The following is a 23489-nucleotide window of genomic DNA, read 5'->3' on the forward strand; positions in this document are numbered from 1 at the left end:
ATCAGTTTTAGACTGAAGAAGCAAAATCGCTCTGTGTCCACCAGCTGTTAACTTTGTCTATAGGTCCCTTTGAGGAGCAGAAATCCTTAACTGGGAAAAAAAAACCGAAACAGACACAGATCTTAATTGTTTACACTTTAGCCCAGGAGGATGAAGCAGAAAGAAACTCAGTCATCCCAGGGGATCCGCCTCACAAGCTGTGTGAATCCCCATGCCTTTTTCTCAGCCTCTTGGCCAACCCAAGTCCCTCACACAACTGTAATGAATGTCTTGGTATTGCCTAATCACTTCATTTTTTTAACCCTTAGTTTCCGTGTACTTACGTACATTTATTTTCTTTTACGTTCACAGTTTGCACATTTGGAGTCTTGTTAGTAAAGTCTGTGCTCACATCTAGGTCAAGATTTTCTTTGATGTTTTCTTCTATTAGCTGTTTTATCATTTTACTTTTTAACTTGAATTGTCAGTCTGCTTGAATTAAGATATAAGATGGTAGTCTCAGCCAGGCTTACTTTTCTTCATTTCCCAGCATCATCCACGAAACAGTTTGCCCTTCCTCGTGTTTTCTGGGGTCACCTTTATTATAAAGCAGATACTGCACCCCATCCCCATCCTAGAATCCCTGGGTCTCCTTTGAGCTGTTTGTCTGTCTCTTTGCCAGTGCATGTGTTCTTAACACTAGGGCTTTGTAGGAAACCTTAATTCTGGTGCAATGAGTCCTACTCTTTTCTCTTTACAATTGGTTCACCTACCTGTGGACCTTGCTTTTTCCTTGTAAGCTTTAGAATGAGCTTGTCTGGTTCCATAGAATATTCAGTTGCAGTTTTGGTTGGGATTGTACTGAATTTATAGATTAACTTGGGGAAAAATGACATCTCTACAGTTATGTCGTCGAGCCACAAATATATCATCTATCCATTTGGTCAGATCATCTTTTATGTCTTTTAGTAGAGTTTTAAAGTTCTTTGCAAAGGACTCATGCATTCTTTATTAGGCCACTGCCTAATTATTCTAAGTATTTTATAGTATTTGTTACTACTGTGACAAATTCTCTTATATTCTATTTTCTTTTCAAGTAAATTGTTGTTGGTTTAGAGAAAGGATTGATTTTTATAAGATAAAAAAATATCTAGCAACTCTGTTCCACTCTTTTGTTATTTAATTTTGTGTAAACTTTATTAAAGTCTAACATCCTTCAGAAAAGTGCACAGATCGTAAGTGTTCAGCTTGATAAGGTTTTACAAAATGAGCACACCCATTTACTCAGCTCCCAAATCAAGAGAAAACATCATGGGAACCCTAGGAGGCGCTCGCACAGAGTCCCATCCTTACTTAAATCTCAGGACTGGCCACTGCCCTGACCTGTGCCTCCTGACATTACTTTGTTTGTTTGCTTTGTTTTGTTTTACAATATGGGCACATATTTCAAGTTAGTTAAACTCGCAGGAGACTGTTGTATCTTAAACATGTTACTATAGCATTTTAAATGGCATCTGCCAACACAATAAACCTTGTGTAAACTTTTTCACTTTTGAGAACTTTTTGAATTTATGGAACAGTTTATTTGGGGGAAGAAGGAGATAACACTTCAGAATTTAACTGTTGTACTGTGTTGGAACAAAGACTGATGCTGACAATTTTTAATACAAATTTAAAAATTGAAATTCACATATTCTTCATTAACATTCGTATTCTATGGAACACTCCTGGAGAACTACGATTGTAGATTTTGTATTATTTCTATCATAAAATTTTGTAGTTTGCTAAAGCCCTGTTAAGTAAAGCACATATAATACAATGTAACACATTTTCATTTTTACCATCACTACAGAATAACTACCATCAGTGTTAGGATATTCAGATATGAAATTATCCGGGACAGATAAACAATTCATTTTAAATTGTAAAATGGTAATTCTTCTTACTTTTCTTTTTTTTTTGGTTGGTCAAGTAATCAGAGTGAAGAATGAAGAATGCTGGCTTTACTTATTTTAATTCTAACCTTCGATTAATTCTGCCTGTTTTTTAACCTTCTGTAAATGGAGTCACATGGTGTGCTGTCTTTTATGTCTGACTTCTTTTCCTCAACATTGCCTTTGTGAAATTCACCCATATTTTTGTGGGTAGTTGTAGATTGTTTATTCCTGTTGCCGTATAGTTTCCTATTGTGTGACTATACCACGATTCATTTGCCAGTTCTATTCTTTTTTTTTTTTCACTTCCGCTTAAATTGTATGTTTTATTTCTCACAATTCCAGCAAAAGCACAGAACCCTATCATACCCATCCCAAACTGGTTTCTAGTGGCTACGATTATGGGAACCCTTGTCAAAGCAACTGATGCTGATGGCTCCCAACTGATGGGCACAAATGCGTGTGCAGAACAGATGGAAGAAACAGTGCATTGGCCCAAATCTTCAAGAAGTCAGTTGACTTGCAAATGCAATTCATATCCTTGAAACTCAGTCTGGAGGGAGAGGTGGTGTGAGGGAGTTGACATTGCCTCCTATTAGCTCACCCTTTCAACATTAAACAGAGACCAAGAGAGAATGGGTTCCAATATTTCACCACATATATTTCTTCTTATGCAGTCTAAACTGAGAATGCCATGTAAATGGGTCACTGCGAAATGCAGCAATTTAATTTTTCTCCAATCAAAATAAGAAACAAACCAGTATGATCTCACGTCTGTTAATTTTTGAAGGTTTACAACAGTTAAAGTATTTTTGCTTCTATGTATGAAGGTTAAAAAAATCATTTTTTTCCCCATAAAATACAAGAGCAACCAATTTTACCATCAAGTAAAAGTAAAAACTGGGAATCTTTTTTAAATTAGTCCCAAGTGGCATTTAGGAATTTAGTTGTAGGCTGCTGCGCTGACATCATGACAAACCAAAGTGTAGGGTTGGGTCTAGTTTTGTTTCGGTTTTCTTTTCACTATCCAATGCTCATGGATTAAGTTCTGGAAATGTTCCAATTGTAAGGCAGGGATCTTTTTGGATTCCACCACGGGTCTGCTCCTTGGGTTGGATGCTGGAGGGTGAGGCACAGTTTGCCGGACCCAGGTCGGCTACCTAGTAGTCATCAAGGCCAAAAAATTCATCGTCTCCTCCTTGGTAGTCCATTCCCTGGAAATCTACTCGGTACCGCAAGACACCTCCAATTCCACCAAATCCTTTCACAAACTGGGATCCTTCTTGTGACTTATCTGTGACAATTTCCAATGTAGCTCCGAATTGTTTATAGTTGTTAGCAAACCATTCCAGTAGGGGCATGCTCTCAATCAGCTCATGGTCCTGTCCTGTCTCTTTGTCTGTGAAATGAGATTTATCCTTCTCTTGTTCCGGAGTTAGATAGAGAATTTTCTCCTCTTCTGTGCCTTGGCAATGAAGAACATATCTCATTACATCCAGATTTTCATAGACTATTAGGATCTCTACAGCTCCCATTTCCAAAGCCTTTAGTGTATCTTCAACTCCAAAACAGTACTTGCCCGTGTCCTGGCTGATTTCATCAAAATATTGTCCTATTAATTTCTTCTCTTGAATAAATTTCACGTTGGAGAGAACTTCAGTAGATAACTCAATAGCTTGGTTGAATCCATTTTCACCACCATAGGAGATATCAACTAATTTTAAAACTTTTGATTGCAACTTCTGATCAAACATATCAGACTGACTTAGTTCAGTTTTAAAGTCAGCTGATCCAGCTAAAATAAGACCAGCCACATTCACTTTGTCCCCAGTAATAAACAGCTGCACAGCAGTCTCAGCTACTTTCCGAACGTAGTTATGTCGTTTTTCCATTCTTAAACGGGCAAAACGCAAGGCAGACTGACCTCCTCTACCGTGTTTCTTTGGGAGATCCACAGTGAATTTGTGCAGGACTTCTCTTGTGTTTCCTTGGAGTGTGCCAAAAAGGGCACCACTACCATCTATTACAATGAAGCCAAACTTGCTATCATCTGAAAGTAGTGCTCTAAGAGCCTCCGTATGGAATTTGTTGTCACACAAATACAATGACGTATTAATTGGTTTGAAAGGCTCAAAGTCAATGTTGACTTTCTTCTCCTTTCCTTCTTCCGTTACAATTGTTCCACAGTAAACAACCAGACCATTTGGAGGTACTTTGTTATAAAGTTTGAGTCTTTGTTGTACAGATGTAATGGCTCCCAGGACTGAAAGGCGGTTTACTCGTGACTTAATGATAGATGCAGTTCCAAACTCATCTGCTAACATTTTTGCCACTCGTGAGATCTGGTCTTTGGGAGGAATGATCAACGAAATCATGCTTGTGCCATTGCCGCGGGCCGCCTCCAAGCTCTTGATGAGCTTCTTGATCTTCCAGATCTCCACGTTCCTGTCGGCAGCACTGGGGTCGTCCGCCATCTTCTCGCCTCCTCCTCCCTAAGGGCCCAGTCCTGGGCGGCAGCGGCTGCTCCTCCCCAGCGGCTGCTCCGTGGCGGCGGCGGCGGCTCTGACGTAGGACACCGGCTCCCTCTCTCCAGGCAGCTGCATGTGTTGCAATCCGCTCACATGGGGCCTGTGACATCACTGCCAGTTCTATTCTTGATGCACTCTGATGTTTCTTATTATTTGCTGATTATTGTGTTTTCTCTATACATGATCATTGCATTTGCAGACTCTGCAATTTTTTCCCTTCTTGTCCTTTTACCTCGTTTCCTGTTTTTTTGTAGTATTCTCAAGAACTTCCAGTATTATATTAAACAGTAACTGTGATATAGTCATTTTGTTTTGTTACTAAGTTCTCTACAGTGTCTATTGTAGATTTTTGATATATAGCCATCTAGTCCTACTTTTCTGAGAGTTTCGTTTTTTTAATCATTAAGTAGGTGTTGAATTTCATGAGATGTTCTTTTCTTACCCTATGAAAGCAGTCCTGCAAATCTTCATTAGTTCATTAATGTTATCTATGGTGATAGATTTTATGGAAGTTAAACTATCCTTGCATTCTTGGAAAAATCTACTTGATTATGATGGATTTTTTTAACTTTTTTTTATTGTATGATATAACATACCGACAAAACAAAGAAAGAAAAAAGCAGTAGTTTTCAAAGCACTCTTCAACAAGTAGTTAAAGGACAGATCCCTGAGCTTGTCATGGGCTACCATTCGACCATGTCAGATTTTTCCTTCTAGCTGCTCCGGAACATCGGAGGCTAGAAGGAACAAATATTTTTTTTATCATCACAATCAACTTTTTCTTTTTTGTGAAAAATAACATACACAAAAAGCAGCAAATTTCAAAGCACATCGCAACAACCAGCTGTAGAACAGACCCCAGAACCCAGCATGGGACACAGTTCTACAGTTCTAGGTCTCCACGATGCCTTGTTGTATTTATTTATTTATCTGCATGGGCAGGCACCAGAAATCGAATCCAGGTCTCTGGCATGGCAGGCGAGAACTCTGCCTGCTGAGCCACCATTGCCAGCCCATTTTAACATTTTTGTTTGTTTGTTTGTTTGTTTTTTAATGCATGAGCAGGCACTGGGAATCAAACTCAGGTCTCAGCATGGCAGGCCAGAATTCTGCCACTGAGCCACCATTGCCCACCCTACGCATTTTTTTTTTTTTAGCTTTTTTTATTGTCTAGTATAACATATATACAAAGCAAAGAAATAAAAAAGTAGTAGTTTTCAAAGCACTCTTCAACAAGTGGTTACAGGACAGATCCCAGAGTTTGTCATGGACTACCATACGATTGTCTCATATTTTTCCTTCTAGCTGCTCCAGATTATAGGAGGTTAGAGGGCTTAAATATTTTTTTATCATCATAATGGACTATTTTCCTTCTTTTTTTGTGAACAATAACATATATACAGAAAAGCTATAAATTTCAAAGCACAGTACCACAATTAGCTGTAGAACATTTTTCAGACTTTGACATAGGTTACAATTTCACAATTTTAGGTTTTTATTTCTAGCTGCTCTAAAATACTGAAGACCAAAAGAGATATCAATTTAATGATTCAGCATTCATATTCATTTGTTAAATCCTGTCTTCTATGTATAACTCCACCATCACCTTTGATCCTTCTATACCTCTCTTTAGGGTTGTTTGGCCTATGGCAGCTGTAAAGTTTTAATATTGGAAGAATCTGTCATTAATATGGGGTAAGGAGATGGAACTATCTGATGTTCTGGAGAGGATGGGCTAGGTTTCAGGACTTATCTGGACCAGGGACCCATCTGGAAGCTGTAGATTTCTGGTAGTTACTCTAGTGCCTGGAACCTTTGTGGAATCTTATATATTACTCTAAACACTCTAAAGGTATTCTTTAGGATTGACTGGAGTGGTCCTGGTTGGGGGTTGGCAGGTTATGATTGGTAGCAGGGTCTACCTGAAGTTTGTGGAAGAGCAACCTCCAGAGTAGCCTCATGACTCTATTTGAACTCTTTCTGCTACTGATACTTTATTAATTACACTTCTTTTCTCCCTTTTAGTCAGGCTGGAATTGTTGTTTTCACAGTGCCAGGTCTGGATTCATCCCTGGGAGTCACCTCCCACGTCTCCAGGGAGACTTTCCCCCTGGATGTCATGTTCCACATGGGGGGAAGGCAATGGTTTCACTTGCAGAGTTGGGCTTAGAGAGACTGAGGCCACAACTGAGCAACAACACAGTCCTCCAGAAGTAACTCTTAGGCATGCCTATAGGGAGTCTAAGCTTCTCTGCTACCTACATAAGCTTCACAAGAGTAAGCCTCATGATTGAGGGCATGATTTGGGTGTCCCTAAAGTTTGACACAGTATCAGGGGATTCCCTGATGGTAAAGTTTAATAGTTTCATATTCTTTCTCCCCTCCCTCAGGGTACTTTGCCAATACTTTTTGATTGTCTGCTTAATACACTGTAGAATGTTTCCAGGCATTACAATAATCTATACTGAATTAAAGGACCTCTTTCTTATTCTGTGCTTCCTGTATTTCAGTTGTTCAAATGAGCTACATGGTTGGTTGAATTAGATCACGCACTACAGAAAATTTCAGTTCCAGACCAAATAAAACTTTCTTCCATTGGTTTCAAAGAATATGTGCAGTTCTAAAATATGGACACTGTTTTCCTTTCCCCTATGTGCTAAATTACTTCACCGCAACCTGTTCAGCTTTGTTCTTATCTCTGAATACCAGGTTATATATATAAAATAGCCTCTCAAAATCCAGAAATAATAATCACCATTCCGGACTTATTGTGTCTGCTCCAAAAGCTTACAGTCTAGGCCCCTGTTTTCTTATAAGCATTTTCTAAAGGTGACCATTGTTGTTCTTTTGTTTCTGGCTTATTTTGTCTCACCAAATGTCCCACGTGTTCATTCACATCGTTACATGCCTCATGACTTTGTTCCTTTTTGTAGCAGCACAGACTTCATTCACAAGTATACACCAGCGTTCACCAATCTACTTCTCTGTCAGTGCATCCTTCAGCCACCTCCATTTATCAGGCATCGTGTATAGTGCCAAAGACCACAACCCATCAACATTCTCAATTTTAGATAATTTCCTTGTTCCCAAGAGAAAAAAAAACCAATAAGCACACCCTTGCCAAATAGAAAATCCAAACTTCCTCTTAACTCCTGTCCCTCACCCCATCATCCACCTCTGCTGTTGCTGTGGTAGTGCCGATGGTTTCCTTTTGAACATAGCTCATAGCATGCAATAGCAGTTCCCCCCTGTATCCTGGACTTAAACACTCTTTATACAAGAATCCTATCTTTGAAGTAATTCTTACGAGAACTCATTCATATTTCTAGTGTGAGTCAGTGGCACACGTAGGTCTATACAACCCCTTTCAATCTTGTTCATCTTCAATATGGTAATATTACTTCTAGACCCACTAGAGAATCACCTTCGTGCTTATCTATTCCCTTACATTGGAGTTCAACCTCATTAGCTAATGATTCACCCATCTCTAGCTTCTATGTATCTCTAAGTCCCCTGTATTCTGTTATTATAAGCCTCTGATTATACCTTTATGCTGGTCATAAAGGGGGAATCCTACAGTATCTGTCCTTTTGTGTCTGGTTAATTTCACTCAGCATAAGTCCTCACGGCTCATCCATCTTGTCATGTGCTTTAGGACGTCATTTTGTCCTACTGCTGCATAATATTCCATTGTATGTATATACCATATTTTGTTGATCCACTTCTCTGTTGATGGACATTTGGTTTGTTTCCATCTTTTGGCGATTGTGAATAACGCTCCTGTGAACATCGGTGTGCAAATGTCTGTTTGTGTCATTGCTTTCAGCTCTTCTGGGTATATACCAAGTATATTGCTGGATCATAGGGCAACTCAATATTTAGTTTCCTAAGAAACCGCCAAACAGTCTTCTATAGTGGCTGCACCATTATACATTATACATCATGTGTAGTTTCCTGTTTGCTTAATGACAGCAATTCTTGTAGATGTGAGGTGGTATCTCATTGTCTCATTGTAGTCTTGATCTGCATTTCCCTTATAGCCGATGAAAATGAACATCTCCTCGTGTGTTTCCTTTCCTTTACAGCCCAAGGCTTCAGATTTCTACATTCCCAGTCTCTAGTTCCCCAGCTCCAGTTTCTTCCTCAGCTCAGGATGGTCTGTCCTCACTGTCACCGTTCCTTTAAAACTATTCCTTTCAAGGTCATTAATAACTCCTGGTGCTAAATATTGTGGATTTTTTTTTCTGTCTTCATCCTACTTGCTTTCCTTGCAGAATTTGAAACTGTTGATGTCTTCTCTGTCCTTGAACTTTCTCCCTTGTCTTCCAGCACCATCTTCTGCTGCTTCATCTCAGTAGTGCTCCTTCTTGGGGTCCTCTTCCTCCATCTGTGCCTTCAATGTGAGCCTTTCTTGGGCTCTCGGCCTTGACCCCTCCTGTTTCACCTCTGCACATGCCTGATCACATCCATGAACCCTCCATGGCTCCCCACCGCTCCTCACCGTGGTCTCCAGGGCCCCAGGTGCTGGCCTCTTGCCCTCTCCAGACTGGCCTTCTCTCATTTCCTAGGTTATCAGACACTTCCCTGCCTCGGGACATTTGCAGTTGCTGATGGTGCCACCAGAAAGAGCCTTCCCCATCTCTTCCCTGACCCCCTTTCTGAAGCTGCCTCTCTCCTGAGGTTATTCTTTGCCATGGCACCTTGTTTAATCTCTCATACTACTCACTTACAAAGTCTGCAGTTCTATTATCTGCTTGTTTATGTGTTTTTGGTCCACCTTCCCCATATAAAATGTAAGGCCCTTGAAGATGGGATCTTGTCTGCTGTGTTAACCACCCTTTATTCACTAATTATCACAGTGCCCGGCACATGGCAGGCACCCAGTAAATAGTTTGGGAATAAATGAGGATTCCCAAGCTACATGTTTTTTTTTCCTGTGCTACCCATCTCTGTCTCTACCAGTCTACTACTAGGAATCTCCACTCTGTGTCCCATAGAAGCACCTCTCTCCTTCCCCTTGTTCTCTTCCTGGGGTCTCTGCCTTGGCTGAAGGTGCAGCCCTCTACGCATTCTCCAGGCCAGAGATTGGGCCCTCCTTCCCTCTTACCTCCACTGCTGGCCTTCCTGACCCAGCCGCTCTCCCTCCACCCGGCTCCCCGTGCCCATCCTCACCATCGCTGCTTCAGCTCTGACCCCGCCGCGTCTCACTGCGTTACTGCCCCGGCCTCCTAACCGGTCCTTCAGAGGCTGCTTTCTCTCCATCCACGACTCGGCTTCCGTCACGTGCTTTTCCTGCAAAAATTGTTTAATTAGTTCAGAGTTGCTACAGCATCAAATGTAAGCTTCTTAGCACAGCACACAAGACCATTTGTGCCTTGGCCCATCCCCATTTCTCCTGCCCAAGCAGGACCGAGGGTGGACAGTGCACACAGCAGCCTTCTGCGCCCAGTGCCCTGCCACCTCCGGCCCCGCCGCCTTCATGATGGAGTCGGAATTTATCTATGAACGATTTCCACCTAGAAGTGACTCAATAAATTTTCATATGTGGATGAAGAATTTTCAAATCCTTGACCTCCCACCTCCCTATTCATTAGTTAAAAGCAGTTTTAAAGTCCTCAGTGTCAGGGATGAAGTACTTACACCTGGGGCGGGAGCCCATATAAATGTTAGTTGATTCACATGTTAGTTATCCAGAGGGATATTTTAAACCCCAGGTGGCTTTTCCCCACAACTGCGCATACTTTTAATGTAAAGATTAGCTTGATCAGAAGGGCAGATTGTATGATACACCCTGGAGTGACTGGAAGACGATGGCCCCCGCTGGGCTGTGGGTCCGTGGGCCCACCCCCGCTGGGTCAGCAGGAGCATCTGCCGTCCCTGTGCTCGTCTGGGGAGAAGGCTCCCCAGTCTCCCCTCTCAGGCTTCAGAACACAGGAACATGGCCCTGTTGAAGTCTGCCCTGTGTGAACTCTGCCTTCTCCTCTAAAAGTGGTGGCTTCTTATCTGTCCTAACAGCCTCCTGGCCCTCCTGAGAAATTGTCCTGTTGACAAATTGTCCTGAGAATTGCCCATTGTCCTGTTCAGCTAAAGCAAGCAGATGAGGTTGCCCCCCTCTGTTTTCTTACTAATCGGGACCTACCAAGAGAGGCAGTTGATCAGTGGGTGGCATTTGTGGCACCCAGGCTGAAAACCAGTGGGTATTTGGCACTATGCAGAGGAAACTGTGTCTGCCACAGGTCCCATGGCACCCAACAGCCGTGCTACGTGTGGTATTGGTCCCAGGGGCTGAGGGGCTGGAGGTGGTTGAATTCAGTTTTTAGATGCTTCACTGGGTCTGGCTGGTGTCCTGGTTCAGTTCCTCTGTCCCCAGGTGCCCTGTGTACAGTTCGATTTGTGTAACGTGACCAAGGAAAGGGGCCTCCCTGCATTTCTGCATGAATTGGTAGACTTTTAAACTAGTGGCAAATACCATTGCTGTTCATAGAAAACAGTTCTTCACAGGAAGAAGAGTGGTTTGGTATATAAAATATTCTGAGTATTATAGATCTTTGGAAATATCTCACCCTCTTTGAATGTGCAGATGATACATGCAATCTGCCATGGTTCATTTCTGAAGTGTGAGGATGACTCATCAGCCCTGTGGTGTGTGGCTTTAGCTCTTTCTTACTGATTCTCCTTCATATGTTTCCAGACCATCATCTCTTTCCAGCCCCACGGCTTCTGCCTAGCTTGAGTCTGCTGTCATCTCAGCTGTGCCTCCTGAGTCTGCTGTCACCCAGAGCCCAAGTGAGCTTCTGGAGTGCACATCTGGTCACATCCCATCTCTGCTGAGAACCCGTGCCCCATGCCTCACTCCTGTCATGAGACAGCCTGGACTCTCTGTTTCTGACACACCCCTGCATGCTGTGAGTCCAGGAGCACGTGAGCTAGAGCCATACGTCCCAGTGAATCCCAGCTCTGTGACTTTGGGCCCAGCTTCTTACCCATCGTATGCCTCAGCTTCTTCATCTGGAAGATAGGGTTGTTGCAGGATGAAATGAATTATGCCTTGTCAGGTGTTTCAGACAGTGTCTGGTGCTGGCCAGTACTTAGTACACATTTCCTACTGCCGTTGTCTTCACACACAGGTGCCCTCCCACGCCTGCACATATACACACGTGTGTACACTCATGCACACCATCCTTCAGCTGTGCTGCCGGGGCCTTACACATGCTCCTCGCCTGACCTCTGGCCAACTCCTGCTTCCCTCTCAGGTCTCAGACAGTGGTTCTTCCAGGGAGCCTGCCAGGCCCTTGTGCTTTCCCATTGCAATTTCCTGAGGACTGATCTGTCTTCCCTGCTAAACTGAGCGAACTCAGAGGGCCTCTTTCTCATATTTGGGTTTACACCCCTAAGCTCAGCGGGGCGTCTTCCTGGTCAGTGCTAAGTGTTTGTCAGGTGAGTACAGTTATCCTGATGGTAGTTTTTATCTTCATGATATTTATCAAATCAAAAATTTTTTTTCCTTTTTTTAAGCTGTGAAAGTATCCAGTTTCCCAGTTTCACATTCTCATCAAGTTTTCCAGTAGTTCCCAAGGGCAGTAACCAAACCATAAAGGTTAGATTAGCCCAAGAGACCTAATAACCTGAAGACACAACTAACACGAATTCCTAAAAGATCACTTCCTAATACAGCCGTTTGTCTTGGATCACCAACTTTGAGATTTTCCTTTATTTTCATTAAGAAACATTACTCTTGTAATTATGTTAAAATACTGAATGAAGCTGCATCTGAGCTATAGTTTTTTTGTTTGTTTATTTGTTTGTTTGTGTTTTTTGTTTTTTTCTTTTTCCTTTTTTCTTTTTTATTTTTTTCTCTATATTATCATTCTATATCTTTTTCTGTTGTTTTGCTAGTTCTTTTCCTAAATTGATGCAAATGTACTAAGAAATGATGATCATACATCTATGTGATGATATTAAGAATTACTGATTGCATATGTAGAATGGAATGATTTCTAAATGTTGTGTTAGTTGATTTTTTTTAATTAATTAAAAAAAAAAAAAAGAAACATTACTCTGGCCTTTTTCCCTCTCCCCTTTCTCAGCCAGAAATGTTTCTTTCTTTCTTTTTTTTTCATTTTTTATTTTTTGAATTTTTTAAAAATGTAACAAACACAAACATTCTTACCATATGATCATTCCATTCTACATATATAATCAGTAATTCACAATATCATCACATAGTTGTGTATTCATCATCATCATTTCTTAGAACATTTGTATCAATTCAGAAAAAGAAATAAAAAGAAAACAAAAAAATTCGTACATTCCTTACCCCCTCTCTTTCATTGATCACTAGCATTTCAATCTATTAAATTTATTTTTAACATTTGTTCCCCCATTATTTATTTTTAATCCGAATGTTTTACATGTCTGTCAAAAAGGTAGATAAAAGGAGCATCAGACACAAGGTTTTCATAATCACACAGTCATATTGTGAAAGCTGTATCCTTATTCAATCATCGTCAGGAAACATGGCTACTGGAACACAGCTCTACATTTTCAGGCAGTTCCCTCCAGCCTCTCCATTACATCTTGAATAAGAAGGTGATGTCTATTTAATGCGTAAGAATAACCTCCAGGATAACCTCTTGACTCTGTTTGGAATCCCTCAGCCATTGACACTTTATTTTGTCTCATTTTGCTCTTCCCCCTTTTGGTCGAGAAGGTTTTCTCAATCCCTTGGTGCTGAGTCCCAGCTCATTCTTGGATTTTTGTCCCACGTTGCTAGGAAGGCCCACACCCTTGGGAGTCATGGCCCACGTAGAGAGGGGGAGAGCGGTGAGTTTGCTTGTCGTGTTGGCTGAGAGAGAGAGGCCACATCTGAGCAACGAAAGAGGTTCTCTTGGGGGTGACTCTTAAGCCTAATTTTACGTAGGCTTAGCTTATCCTTTGTGGGGTTTTCATATGAACAAACCCCAAGATTGGGGGCTCAGCCTATTGCTTTGGTTAAAATATCAAGAATTCCGTGGGACGTGACTCCCAGGGGTGTGGACTTTCCTGGCAATGTGGGACAGAAATCATAGAATCAGCCGAGACTCAGCATCAAGGGATTGAGAAAACCTTCTCAACCAAAAGGGGGAAGAGAGAAATGAGGCAAAATAAAGTGTCAATGGCTGAGGGATTCCAAACAGAGTCAAGCGGTTATCCTGGAGGTTATTCTTACTCATTAAATAGATATCACCCTGTTAGTCAAGATGTAATGGAGAGGCTGGAGGGAACTGCCTGAAAATGTAGAGCTGTGTTCCAGTAGCCATGTTTCTTGAAGATGATCGTATGATGATATAGCTTTCACAATGTGACTGTGTGATTTTGAAAACCTTGTGTCTGATGGTCCTTTTATCTACCTTATCGACACACGAGTAAAACATATGGAATAAAAATGAATAATGGGGGAACAGATGTTAAAATAAATTTAGTTTGAAATGCTAGTGATCACTGAAAGGGAGGGGTAAGGGGTAGGGTATGTATGAATTTTTTCTGTTTTCATTTTATTTCTTTTTCTGAATAGATGCAAATGTTCTAAGAAGTGATCATGATGATGAATATGCAACCATGTGATGCTATTGTGAATTACTGATTATATATGTAGAACAGAATGATCAAAAGTTAAGAATGTTTGCATTTGTTTGGTGTTTTTTGGTATTTAAAAAAAAATTAATTAAAAAAAATCAAGAATTCTCCACTTGGGGAGGTTGAAATTTCCCCCTTTCTCACCGTTACCCCAAGGGGACTTTGCAAATACTGTTTTATTCACTGTTCAAATCACTCTGGGATTTATTGGAGCATCACTCTGGACAAACCTACAAAACCTCATGCCCTACCGAAGGTTCTATGTACTTATGGTGTTCAACTGAGCTGTCCATATAGTTATATTAGGAGCTGCACTAGTCAAAATATAACTTTTGTACCAAATAAACATTTTTTGCTCTAGTGTCACACATAAGTTAAAGTTTTAAAATATTAATTACCATCTATTTTCAACACCCTGCAGTATTGACATTCCTTGTTCTTCCTCAAGCAAAAACATTTTTAAATTTGTACATTTAGTCACTATCATTATACACTCTAGGCATTCCTAAATTATACCATCTCAGTCTTTATCGTATATCTTTCCTTATGATTTCCTTTGTGCCCCCAGCCCTCCTCCCTCTCTCATTCTCACATTCAGCTTCATTCAGGGTTCTAACATTATTGTATTACAGTTAGGTAATACTGTGCTATCCATTTCTGAGTTTTTACAGTCAGTCCCATTGCACAATCTGTGTCCCTTCAGTTCCAGTTACCCAATATCTACCCTGTTTCTATCTCCTGATGACCTCTGTTCTTAACTGAAATTCTCCAAGTTCATTCATTAATGTTCGTTATATCAGTGAGACAATACAGTATTTGTCCTTTTGTTTCTGACTAATGTCACTCAGCATAATGTCCTCAAGGTCCATCCATGTTGTTACATGCTTCATAACTTTATTCTGTCTTACAGCTGCATAATATTCCATCGTATGTATATACCACAGTTTGTTTAGCCACTCGTCTATTGATGGACATTTTGACTGTTTCCATCTCTTCATAATTGTAAATAATGCTGCTATAAACATTGGTGTGCAAATGTCCGTTTGTCCAGACAGAGGTATTTTCTTAACGAAACCGCAGTAGAGGTGGCAGGTGGGGATGGGAAGCATGAGTTTCAGGCGCCACATGGATCCCCAGCTTTGGTTTCTTATTTGCCTTCTCATCCCCCTACTTTTTTATTGGGACCGAAGCGCCGGCCCCTGCCCGCCCTCTGGTGGACAACTGATGACACAGGCATGAGCTATTATGTGTCTGCCTCTTCCCTCCAGGTGCTCTGCGCTACTTACCTACGCATGGAACGGACAGATCGGCAGCCACCACAACTTGACTCTAGGCTTAAATATTTTGAAGTTAATTTTTTAAGTTAAACTTAGGTGATAACTCAGTTTACAGTGGGTTTTTATTGCAATAAGTGAACTCCTTTTTCAATGGGTTCAGAAACAATGACAGCATCTCAAATGTTTAATAATAAATGTTTAAGAGGAAAATAGGTTAAATTCAGTTCATATAGTCACCGCAGTTTTGAAACAACAAATGTGGGTTAAAAATCACTTGTGTTGATTATAAAGACACACATTAGCCTTTTTATCCTGGAATGGGGACAAATCCTAAAGGCCACATCCTCCCCTGGCAGGGCTGGATTCTGCACGTGCAGTGGCGACCAAGATGCATTAATTGCCTGCTCCCCGGGAGGGGCGACTCCCCTGAGGGGTGGCGGGGCCATTCTCTAGGGAATAGTAATAACAGTAACCAGCCCAAGCATTGCAGTGTCTCAGGCGCTGCGCTGAGTACTTAATCTGTGCAGCTTTATGTAGCCTCCTGGTGGTGTTGTGAGCTGCAGTGACAGTTGTCATCACCGTTTGGCAGAGGAGGAAGCTGAGGCTTGGAGAGATAAAGAGCGTGTCTCGGAGCACGCCTCTGATGGGTGGTAGAGGCGGGTCGAGCTCAGGGAGTCTGCCCTTGGAGCCAGTGCACTTACCCAGCACATAACTGGGTCGCCCTTCGTGTACTCTTTTTCTTGTTGTTGTATAATATACATATATACAAAGAAAAAAGCAATAGTTTTCAAAGTACTCTTCAACAAGTAGTTACAGGACAGATCCAGAATTTGTCATGGGCTACCATGCCACTACCATGCCATCATCTCAGATTTTTCCCTCTAGCTGCTCCAGAATAGAGGAGGAGGCTAGAAGGAATAAATATTTTTTTTTAGCATCACAGATGACTTTTATTTTCTTTTTTGTGAAAAATAACATATATATATATATATATATATATATATATATATATATATATATTTTAAGCAATACATTTCAAAGCACAGCACCACAATTAGTTGTAGAATAGATTTCAGAGTTTGGTATGGGTTACAATTCTACAATTTTAGATTTTTACTTCTAGCTGCTTTAAGACACTAGAGACTAAAAGAAATATCAGTATAATGATTCAGCAATCATACTCATTTGTTAAACCCTACCTTCTCTATATAACTCCACTATCACCTTAGATCTTTCTGTCCTACTCTTTAGAGGTATTTGGGTTATGCCCATTCTAACTTTTTCATGTTGGAAGGGGCTGTTGATAATATGGGTTAGGGAGATGGAACTAGCTGATGTTCTGGGGAGGCTGGGCCCTCTAGGTTTTAAAATTTACCTGGTCCAGGGAGCCATTTGGAGGTTGTAGGTTTCTGGAGACTTACCCTAGTACGTGGAACATTTGTAGACTCTTATATATTGCCCTAGGTGTTCTTTAGGATTGGTTGGAATGGTTTTGGGTGGGATTTGGCAAGTTATGATAGGTAGCAATATCTAACTGAAGCTTGCATAAGAGTGACCTCCAGAGTTGCCTCTTGACTCTATTTGAACTCTTTCTGCCACTGATACCTTATTAGTATTTGTTACACTTCTTTTCCCCCCTTTTGGGCAGGATGGAATTGTTGATCCCCTGGTGCCAGGGCCAGACTCATCCCTGGGAGTCATCTCCCACACAGCCAGGAAAACTTTCACCCCCGGATGTCATGTCCCTCAGATGTTGCCACAACTGAGCAACAAAAGAGGTCCTCCAGAAGTAACTCGTAGGCATACCTATAGGTAGGCTAAGCTTCTCTGCTACCTATGTAAGCTTCACAAGAGTAAGCCTCAAAATCAAAGGCTTGGTTTATTGATTTGGGTGTCCCTAATGTTTGATACAGTGTCAGGGGATTCCCTGATGGTAAAGTTTAATAGTTCCATATTTTTTCTCCTGTCCCTCAAGGGACTTTGCCAATACTTTTTGATTATCTGCTTAATATATTCTAGGATGTATCCAGGCATTACATTAGCTATACAGGATTAAAGGCCCTCATTCTTATTCAGGGCTCCCTGTGTTTCATTTGTTCAAATGAGGTGTCCAGACAGGTTGAGTTAGATTATGTGCTACAGAAAATTTAGGTTCCAGACCAAATAAACCTCTCTTCCTTTGGTCTCAAAGTGTAGGTGAGGTTCTAAAATATACACAATGTCTTCCTTACTCCTGGGTTCTGAATTACCTTAATTCCAACCTGATCAGCTTCGTTCTTATCTCTAAATACCAGGTTATAATTTTATAAAACAGCCTCTCAGAATCTAAAAATAATAATTACCACTCCAGACTAAATGTGTCTGCTGTAAGAGCTTACAGTCTAGGTCCCTGTTTCCTTAGGAGGCTATACAATAATTGTTCTTTCGTTTCTGGCTTATTTTGCCTCACCAAATGTCCACAGCTTCATTCACATCGTTGCATGCCTCATGACTTCATTCCTGTTTGTGGCAGCACAATATTCAATCATATGTATACACCATCGTTCACCAGTCTACTTCTCAGTCAATGCATCCTTTAGCCATCTGCATTCATTAGGCATCATGCGTAATGCCCAAAGTCCACAGTCCATCAACACTCTCAATTTTAGATAATTTTATTGTTCCCAAAAGAAAGATAACCTTCAAGCACTCCTGAAGGCCAGGGGCAGGAGGCCGTGTCTGTGGGGGTTGAAGGGGGCATGGGCAGAAGGGCTGGTGGGGATGCTAGTGGAGGGAGGCTCTGCCCAAGCAGCCCAGCCCCAGGACCCTGGGTCCAGGGTGGCAAAGGCTAGAGCAGGGCAGGCCTGGCACCAGGCAGCCCAGGCCGCAGCTCAGCTCCTGCCACCCAATCTACAGAGCACTTTGTGTGCCACGGGGCATCTAACACTGTCCCAGGATCTTGGGGATCCAGCAGCATTGCAGATGGCATCTCTTTCCACTAGGATATTATATTTGAATGAGAAGATAAGATTTGACATTTGGGGGTGGGGTAGGGAATGGCCCTGAATGTTTTCTAAAACGCATCATGTTCCTGCATCTCCCTGAGTGTTTTTCAGAAAAGCCACAGAACATTCACACCGTTCACAGGTCTCTGTGTGGCTCTCAGAAGAATCACTTCCTCCCTCCCAGACTCACTGACAACGTCCCCAACCTGGCCACCGCCCCTCCTTGGTTAAGGCACATTGTCCCGAGGGGCACAGATACCCTGTCTTGAGTATTTGTATGAAGTGCCTGTCTGTGGAGTCCTTCACTTCCATTGCATTTTCAGCCCCCAAAGAGGTCCCGGAAGAATTCTTGAGCAGCCCCCGCTTTGCCCACTGCCAGTGCCGAGCTGAGAAGTGCGCTCAGCTCAGACCCGCCGCCTGCTGAGTGGGCTGGAAGAAGGGGCAGGACCTCTGGGGTCCAAGCCAAACCCAACTCAAACCGCAATTACCCGGTTTTGCTCCAGCCCTGCTTGGTCAGGCATCCTGTGCCCTTCCGCATCCCTCCCTGCAGCCACAGACTGCGTGGCCAGTGGGCCAGCAGTGGAACCAGCAGCTGGCACTTGGCCGAGGGTGGAGGGCTCCGTCCTGTGTTCTCTGTGTCTCTTGATGCTCAGGCTTAGCTTCCGGTACTGAGACCCAGTGTGTCCGCCGAGTGGGTGGGAGCCGGGTCACCTGCCTCACAGGTGTGCACATGTAACTTCTTAACAACCAGCTCTCGGGGCCTGGGGCGGGGGCTGGTTTGTAGCATTTACCAATTTCCAAGGTATAAATACTACCTCCTCTGAGCTCCCAGTGTGACATCCCTGAGTGCAGGGTGGGAAGGGGTGGGCAGCAGCGCCCCTGTAATGAGCGTTTCCAGGAGACGTATCTTCCAGGCAGATAACCTCAAGGGCAAACGGGGGAGAATCATTAGGGAGTGGTATGTTTTAGGTATCTTGTACTTTGATTTGTAATATAATATATTTCACTGTAAGTTTGTGTAATTTAATGTTTAATAATGGCTGTGTTTAACAACTGACTCACAGATTTCCAGACAATTTAAAAACCATCTCTTGTGAGTGGCTGTGAGGCACAGGCTCCAGCTCCCCACTGCTTGTTCTTTTCCCTGGTCTGGTTTGGAGCAGCTGTGGGAGGGGGAGATCCAGGGGGATTCCCAGGGGAGGCGCTTCTGCAGTGGGCTCAGGAACCGAGCCCCTGTCCCCATGGCCACCAGCCTGGCGCACGCCGTGGGCCGCCTGATTGCGCTTCCGGGTGCCCGAGGCCCCTCCTCGGCTCCCCACTCCCCGCAGGTCCTTGGACATCACTTCACCGCAGGAGCCTAAAGAGGAGCCCCAGGTCCGCCCCCAGCCCCCAGCCCCCAGTCCCGGCCTGGGTCCTGCCGAGCCCTCTCCGCCCGCCCGCATTCCCACGTGAGCTCTGGGCTTGCCCACCCCCTCCCTCCCGCAGAGGCTCCGGGAGGCCTGGGCTCATTCAGCCCCAGCGCAGGCCTGGGGGCGAGCAGTGCGGGCAGGCGCGAGGTGAGGGGGTGCTGAGGGCAGGGCCAGGGCCTGAGACAGTGGCCAGGAGACAGGCCCGGGAACAAGGCAGGGCAGGACCAGATGCACTGATTTAACTCACTTGAATTTCTCTGCCCAAGAGGGAAGAAGCCTTTGGGGGCGCTGGGTGCCGCAGGCCGGTCCAAGGTGCTTTCCAGGGTGGGCAGTGAGGAGGCTGTCAGCAGTCAGCCGCAGAAACCCGACCGAAAGCGGCTTGAACAGGAAGAGAAAAACATTAAGTCGCAGAACAAGGCTGGTGTTCTCAGAAGCTTGACGATGCCTCGGGCACTGAGTCCTCCCCTCTTTCTGCTGTGCCCCTGCAGGGTGGAAGCTTGGCCTTCAGGCCCGTGAGCCCCCTGGTCCCTGGACATGTGATGTCCTGCAGAAGGGCCCATTCTCTTCCTCCTGCCTGTGTGCTCATTTTAGGAACAGGGAAACCTTTCCAGAGGCCACATGCCTTGTCCTAGTCCAGGCCCTGCAGGGGGACTGGAATGACCGAGATTAACCTTGACCACAGGTGCGCTCTCCAGCCCAGCTGCTGAAACTTGGGAACTCGTTAGAAATGCAGCCCCCACACCCCGCCTGGGTCAGGCCCTCCGAGGGAGAGCCGAGCACTCTGGCCCGCCGGCCCGGGTGGTCTTAGGCACACTCAAGTTGGGAGAGAGTGGCTGGGCCCACCAGGGCTCGCCTTTCAGGAGTGTAATAGGGTTCTCTAGAGAAACAGAACCATCAGGGATACCTGCAAATATGAGATTTATTAAAGTGTCTCATGCGACCGTGGGGATGTAAGAGTCCAAAATCTGTAGGGCAGGTTGTAAAGCTGGCAACTCCGGTTAAGTTCCTCGAGGAACTCTACAAGAGAGGCTGGCTGGCTGAAGAAAAGGTGAAACTTCCCGCTTCCCCCTTAAAAGTCTTCATTGAATTGGATTAAATCCAACTGATTGGATTTTCTCCTTGCAGAAGACACACAATTGATCGTAGATGGAATATGTAACCAGCCGCAGATGCTGTCAGCTGACTGGTGATGTAGTAAACCAGCCTTCTGGTTTATCAGCCAGCCACGAAGTCCCTTTGCAGTCAGGGTTAGCCCAGTGCTTGCCCGGCCTGACAACGGGCACCATCACCTGGCCAAGCTGACACCTGAACGCGACCATCCCGAGAAGTAAACACCTGCGCTCAGCTGGGCTCTGCCGGGAGACGTGGGCCTAGGGCTGGGGGCGAACAGTCCTTAGTGACCGCGGCTGCAGATGAGACTTCTGCTTCCACGGCCAGGAACCAGACAGAGCTGTGAAGCAAAGCCCAGAGGAGGAGGGGGCACCGCGGGAGCAGGACGGCAGGCTTTGTGTGTGACCCTCCCCACCACTGCCTCTCCCCTCCCCACCAGCTACCAGAGATTCGCTGACTGTTACAAGCGCTTCTACCAGTTGCAGCCCGAGATGACCCAGCGAATCTATGACAAGTTTATTACGCAGCTGCAGACTTCTATCCGGGTGAGTGGGCGAGAAGCCCAGTAGGCCCCCTTGGCTTGGGCCCAGCCTCCTGATTGTCAGTCCCCGAGGGGCTGCCCCCACCCTCTTGCCCTCTGTGTCCTCGGCCAAGCACGGACCTCAACGTCCAGGAGACCGCCGTCTCAGTTCTCCCTCCCCTCTCAAATTGTGTGTTCATATGGTCTCCCGGCTGGACCAGGTGAGCTGAGCAGGTCAGAACTGGGCCTCACTCAGCCCTCAGCCTCCCGCACCTGGCACACAGGAGGCATTTAATACATTATTTGAATTCAGTGAAACCACATACAGCAGGGAATGCAAAAAAGACCATGATCACATAGCTTTTTAGTAACAGATCTCTCTAGAGAGTTCCACTTTCCACTCCAGGATGGTCCTGATTCTGGCATCAGAATGTGCAGTATGAGCCAGGCTGCTGTGGGAGGGGGTAACAGCAAGGACTGCCATTTTCAGGTCTAATGCTGGGGTGAGGGTGGGAGACCAGGTAGGATTTTCTGAGGCATGAGGGAGGGAGCAGCCTGCACCTGGGCACAGCCCCGGGACGAGGTGCCTTCGTCCCCCAAGAGTGTAGGGCCCGAGAAGGCACCGACGGCCAGGCTGGGTGGCAGCTGGGTCAGGGAGCTGAGATTCTGGGGGGCTTTGACTACCAGGTGGGGAGAGTGAGCTGGCTCAGATGAGCAGTGGAGAGAAGCTTCCTTTTAAATGTTTTCGCTGATCAGCTCCGTTTGTCCAAGCCAAACCCAGTTCAAGCCGCAATTACCCGGTTTTGCTCCAGTCCGGCTTGGTCAGGCATCATGTGCCCTTCCTATCTGTGGAAGGACGATACTCGATCATATGTATACACCATCATTCACCAGTCTACTGGTAAAGGATATTTTATTTTCTTTGATTATAAAAGTCACGTTATAGAAAAATTGGAATGTTTGGGAAAGTAAAAAGACTGAACAGAAATTAGCCAAAATCTTAACTAAGTGCTATTAGTGTATTTCCCCTTTGGGCTTGTCTGTAGCAGCCCAGGTCTTCTCTCCTGTCTCTTCAGGAGGAAGTCTCAGAAATCAAAGAGGAGGGGAACCTGGAAGCCGTCTTGAATGCCTTGGATAAGATTGTGGAAGAAGGCAAAGAGCGCAAGGAGCCAGCCTGGTGAGAGTGGGGCAGGGAGGGCTGAGCAGGGGCGAGGCAGCAGTTCCTAGTCTTGAGGGAGCCCTTGTGAGGGCCGCATGCAGGAGGGCTGGGCTCAGGGCCCTGAGGGAGGAACTGCACAGGGACAAAGGGAAGGGAGGACACGGAGAAAGGATGCACGCCGAGAGCCCCGAGGGGGCCTGCTGACTGGGGGTCAGGAAGGAAGGTGGTTTGTGGCAGGAATGAGGGAACCCTTTCTGGGGGTCATCTTGGGACCCACTCCGCCTGTGGGGAAGGGCAGGGGAAGTTGGGAGACGGAATCCTATCTAGGTTAGGCTGGCCTGGGCTCTGGTGTTTATGTTTGTTCATTCAGCAGACATTTACAGAGTGCCTACTGTATGCTCAGTACTGGTGGAGGGGCCAGAGATTAAGGATGAGCAAAGACAATACTCCAGCCCTCCTGGAGCCCACACGTCCCCAGCTGTCTAACGGGTCACGTCAGAGGGAGAAGTGGGCCAGGTTTGGGGATGGGGAGTGGAGGCCGCTGAGAGCACCGAGGCCAGAGCCTCCGCCTCCTCCAGCCTCCCCTCCGAACCCTAGGGCAGAGGGAGTCCACACCTTTTCCATACTTGCCAAAGTTTCTATGCTGTGTAACCTCAATGCTTAGAATTAAGTTTTTTGCGTGTTTTTAAATATTTTGTTGAGACAATTTCATGCACCATACAGTCCATCCAAAGTATAAAATCAATGGCTCACAGTATCATCACATACACATCACATTGTGTTAGAATTAAGTTTTACAACTGAAAAAAAAAAGTTGTGAAAAGAATGCACCGTATCTTCCACCCCGCTGCCCATGAAAACTGACCTGATCTCTTCAGCCCCCAGAATCTCCCCTCCCCTGCCCGAGCTTTTCTTATCCTCTCACGTCAGCCAACACATACCGGGGCCTCCCAGGGTCTGGGGCCTCTCTCAGG

General features: G+C 44.6%; 1 protein-coding gene and 1 pseudogene across 2 annotated transcripts in view; one reads left to right on the top strand and one right to left on the bottom strand.

The window, feature by feature from the left end:
* Positions 1–23489, top strand: part of PMF1 (polyamine modulated factor 1) — a 28161-nt gene that overhangs the window by 3124 nt on the left and 1548 nt on the right. For both annotated transcript variants that reach the window (XM_077156451.1, XM_077156452.1), the window contains exons 2-3: positions 21276–21381; positions 22433–22533. In XM_077156451.1, coding sequence (XP_077012566.1) covers positions 21276–21381; positions 22433–22533 — 207 coding nt within the window. The remainder of the gene's footprint in view (positions 1–21275; positions 21382–22432; positions 22534–23489) is intronic.
* On the bottom strand, positions 2775–4551 carry LOC143679955 (eukaryotic peptide chain release factor subunit 1 pseudogene; annotated as a pseudogene).

This window comes from Tamandua tetradactyla, chromosome 4 (assembly GCF_023851605.1).
Source record: "Tamandua tetradactyla isolate mTamTet1 chromosome 4, mTamTet1.pri, whole genome shotgun sequence".
NCBI lineage: Eukaryota > Metazoa > Chordata > Mammalia > Pilosa > Myrmecophagidae > Tamandua > Tamandua tetradactyla.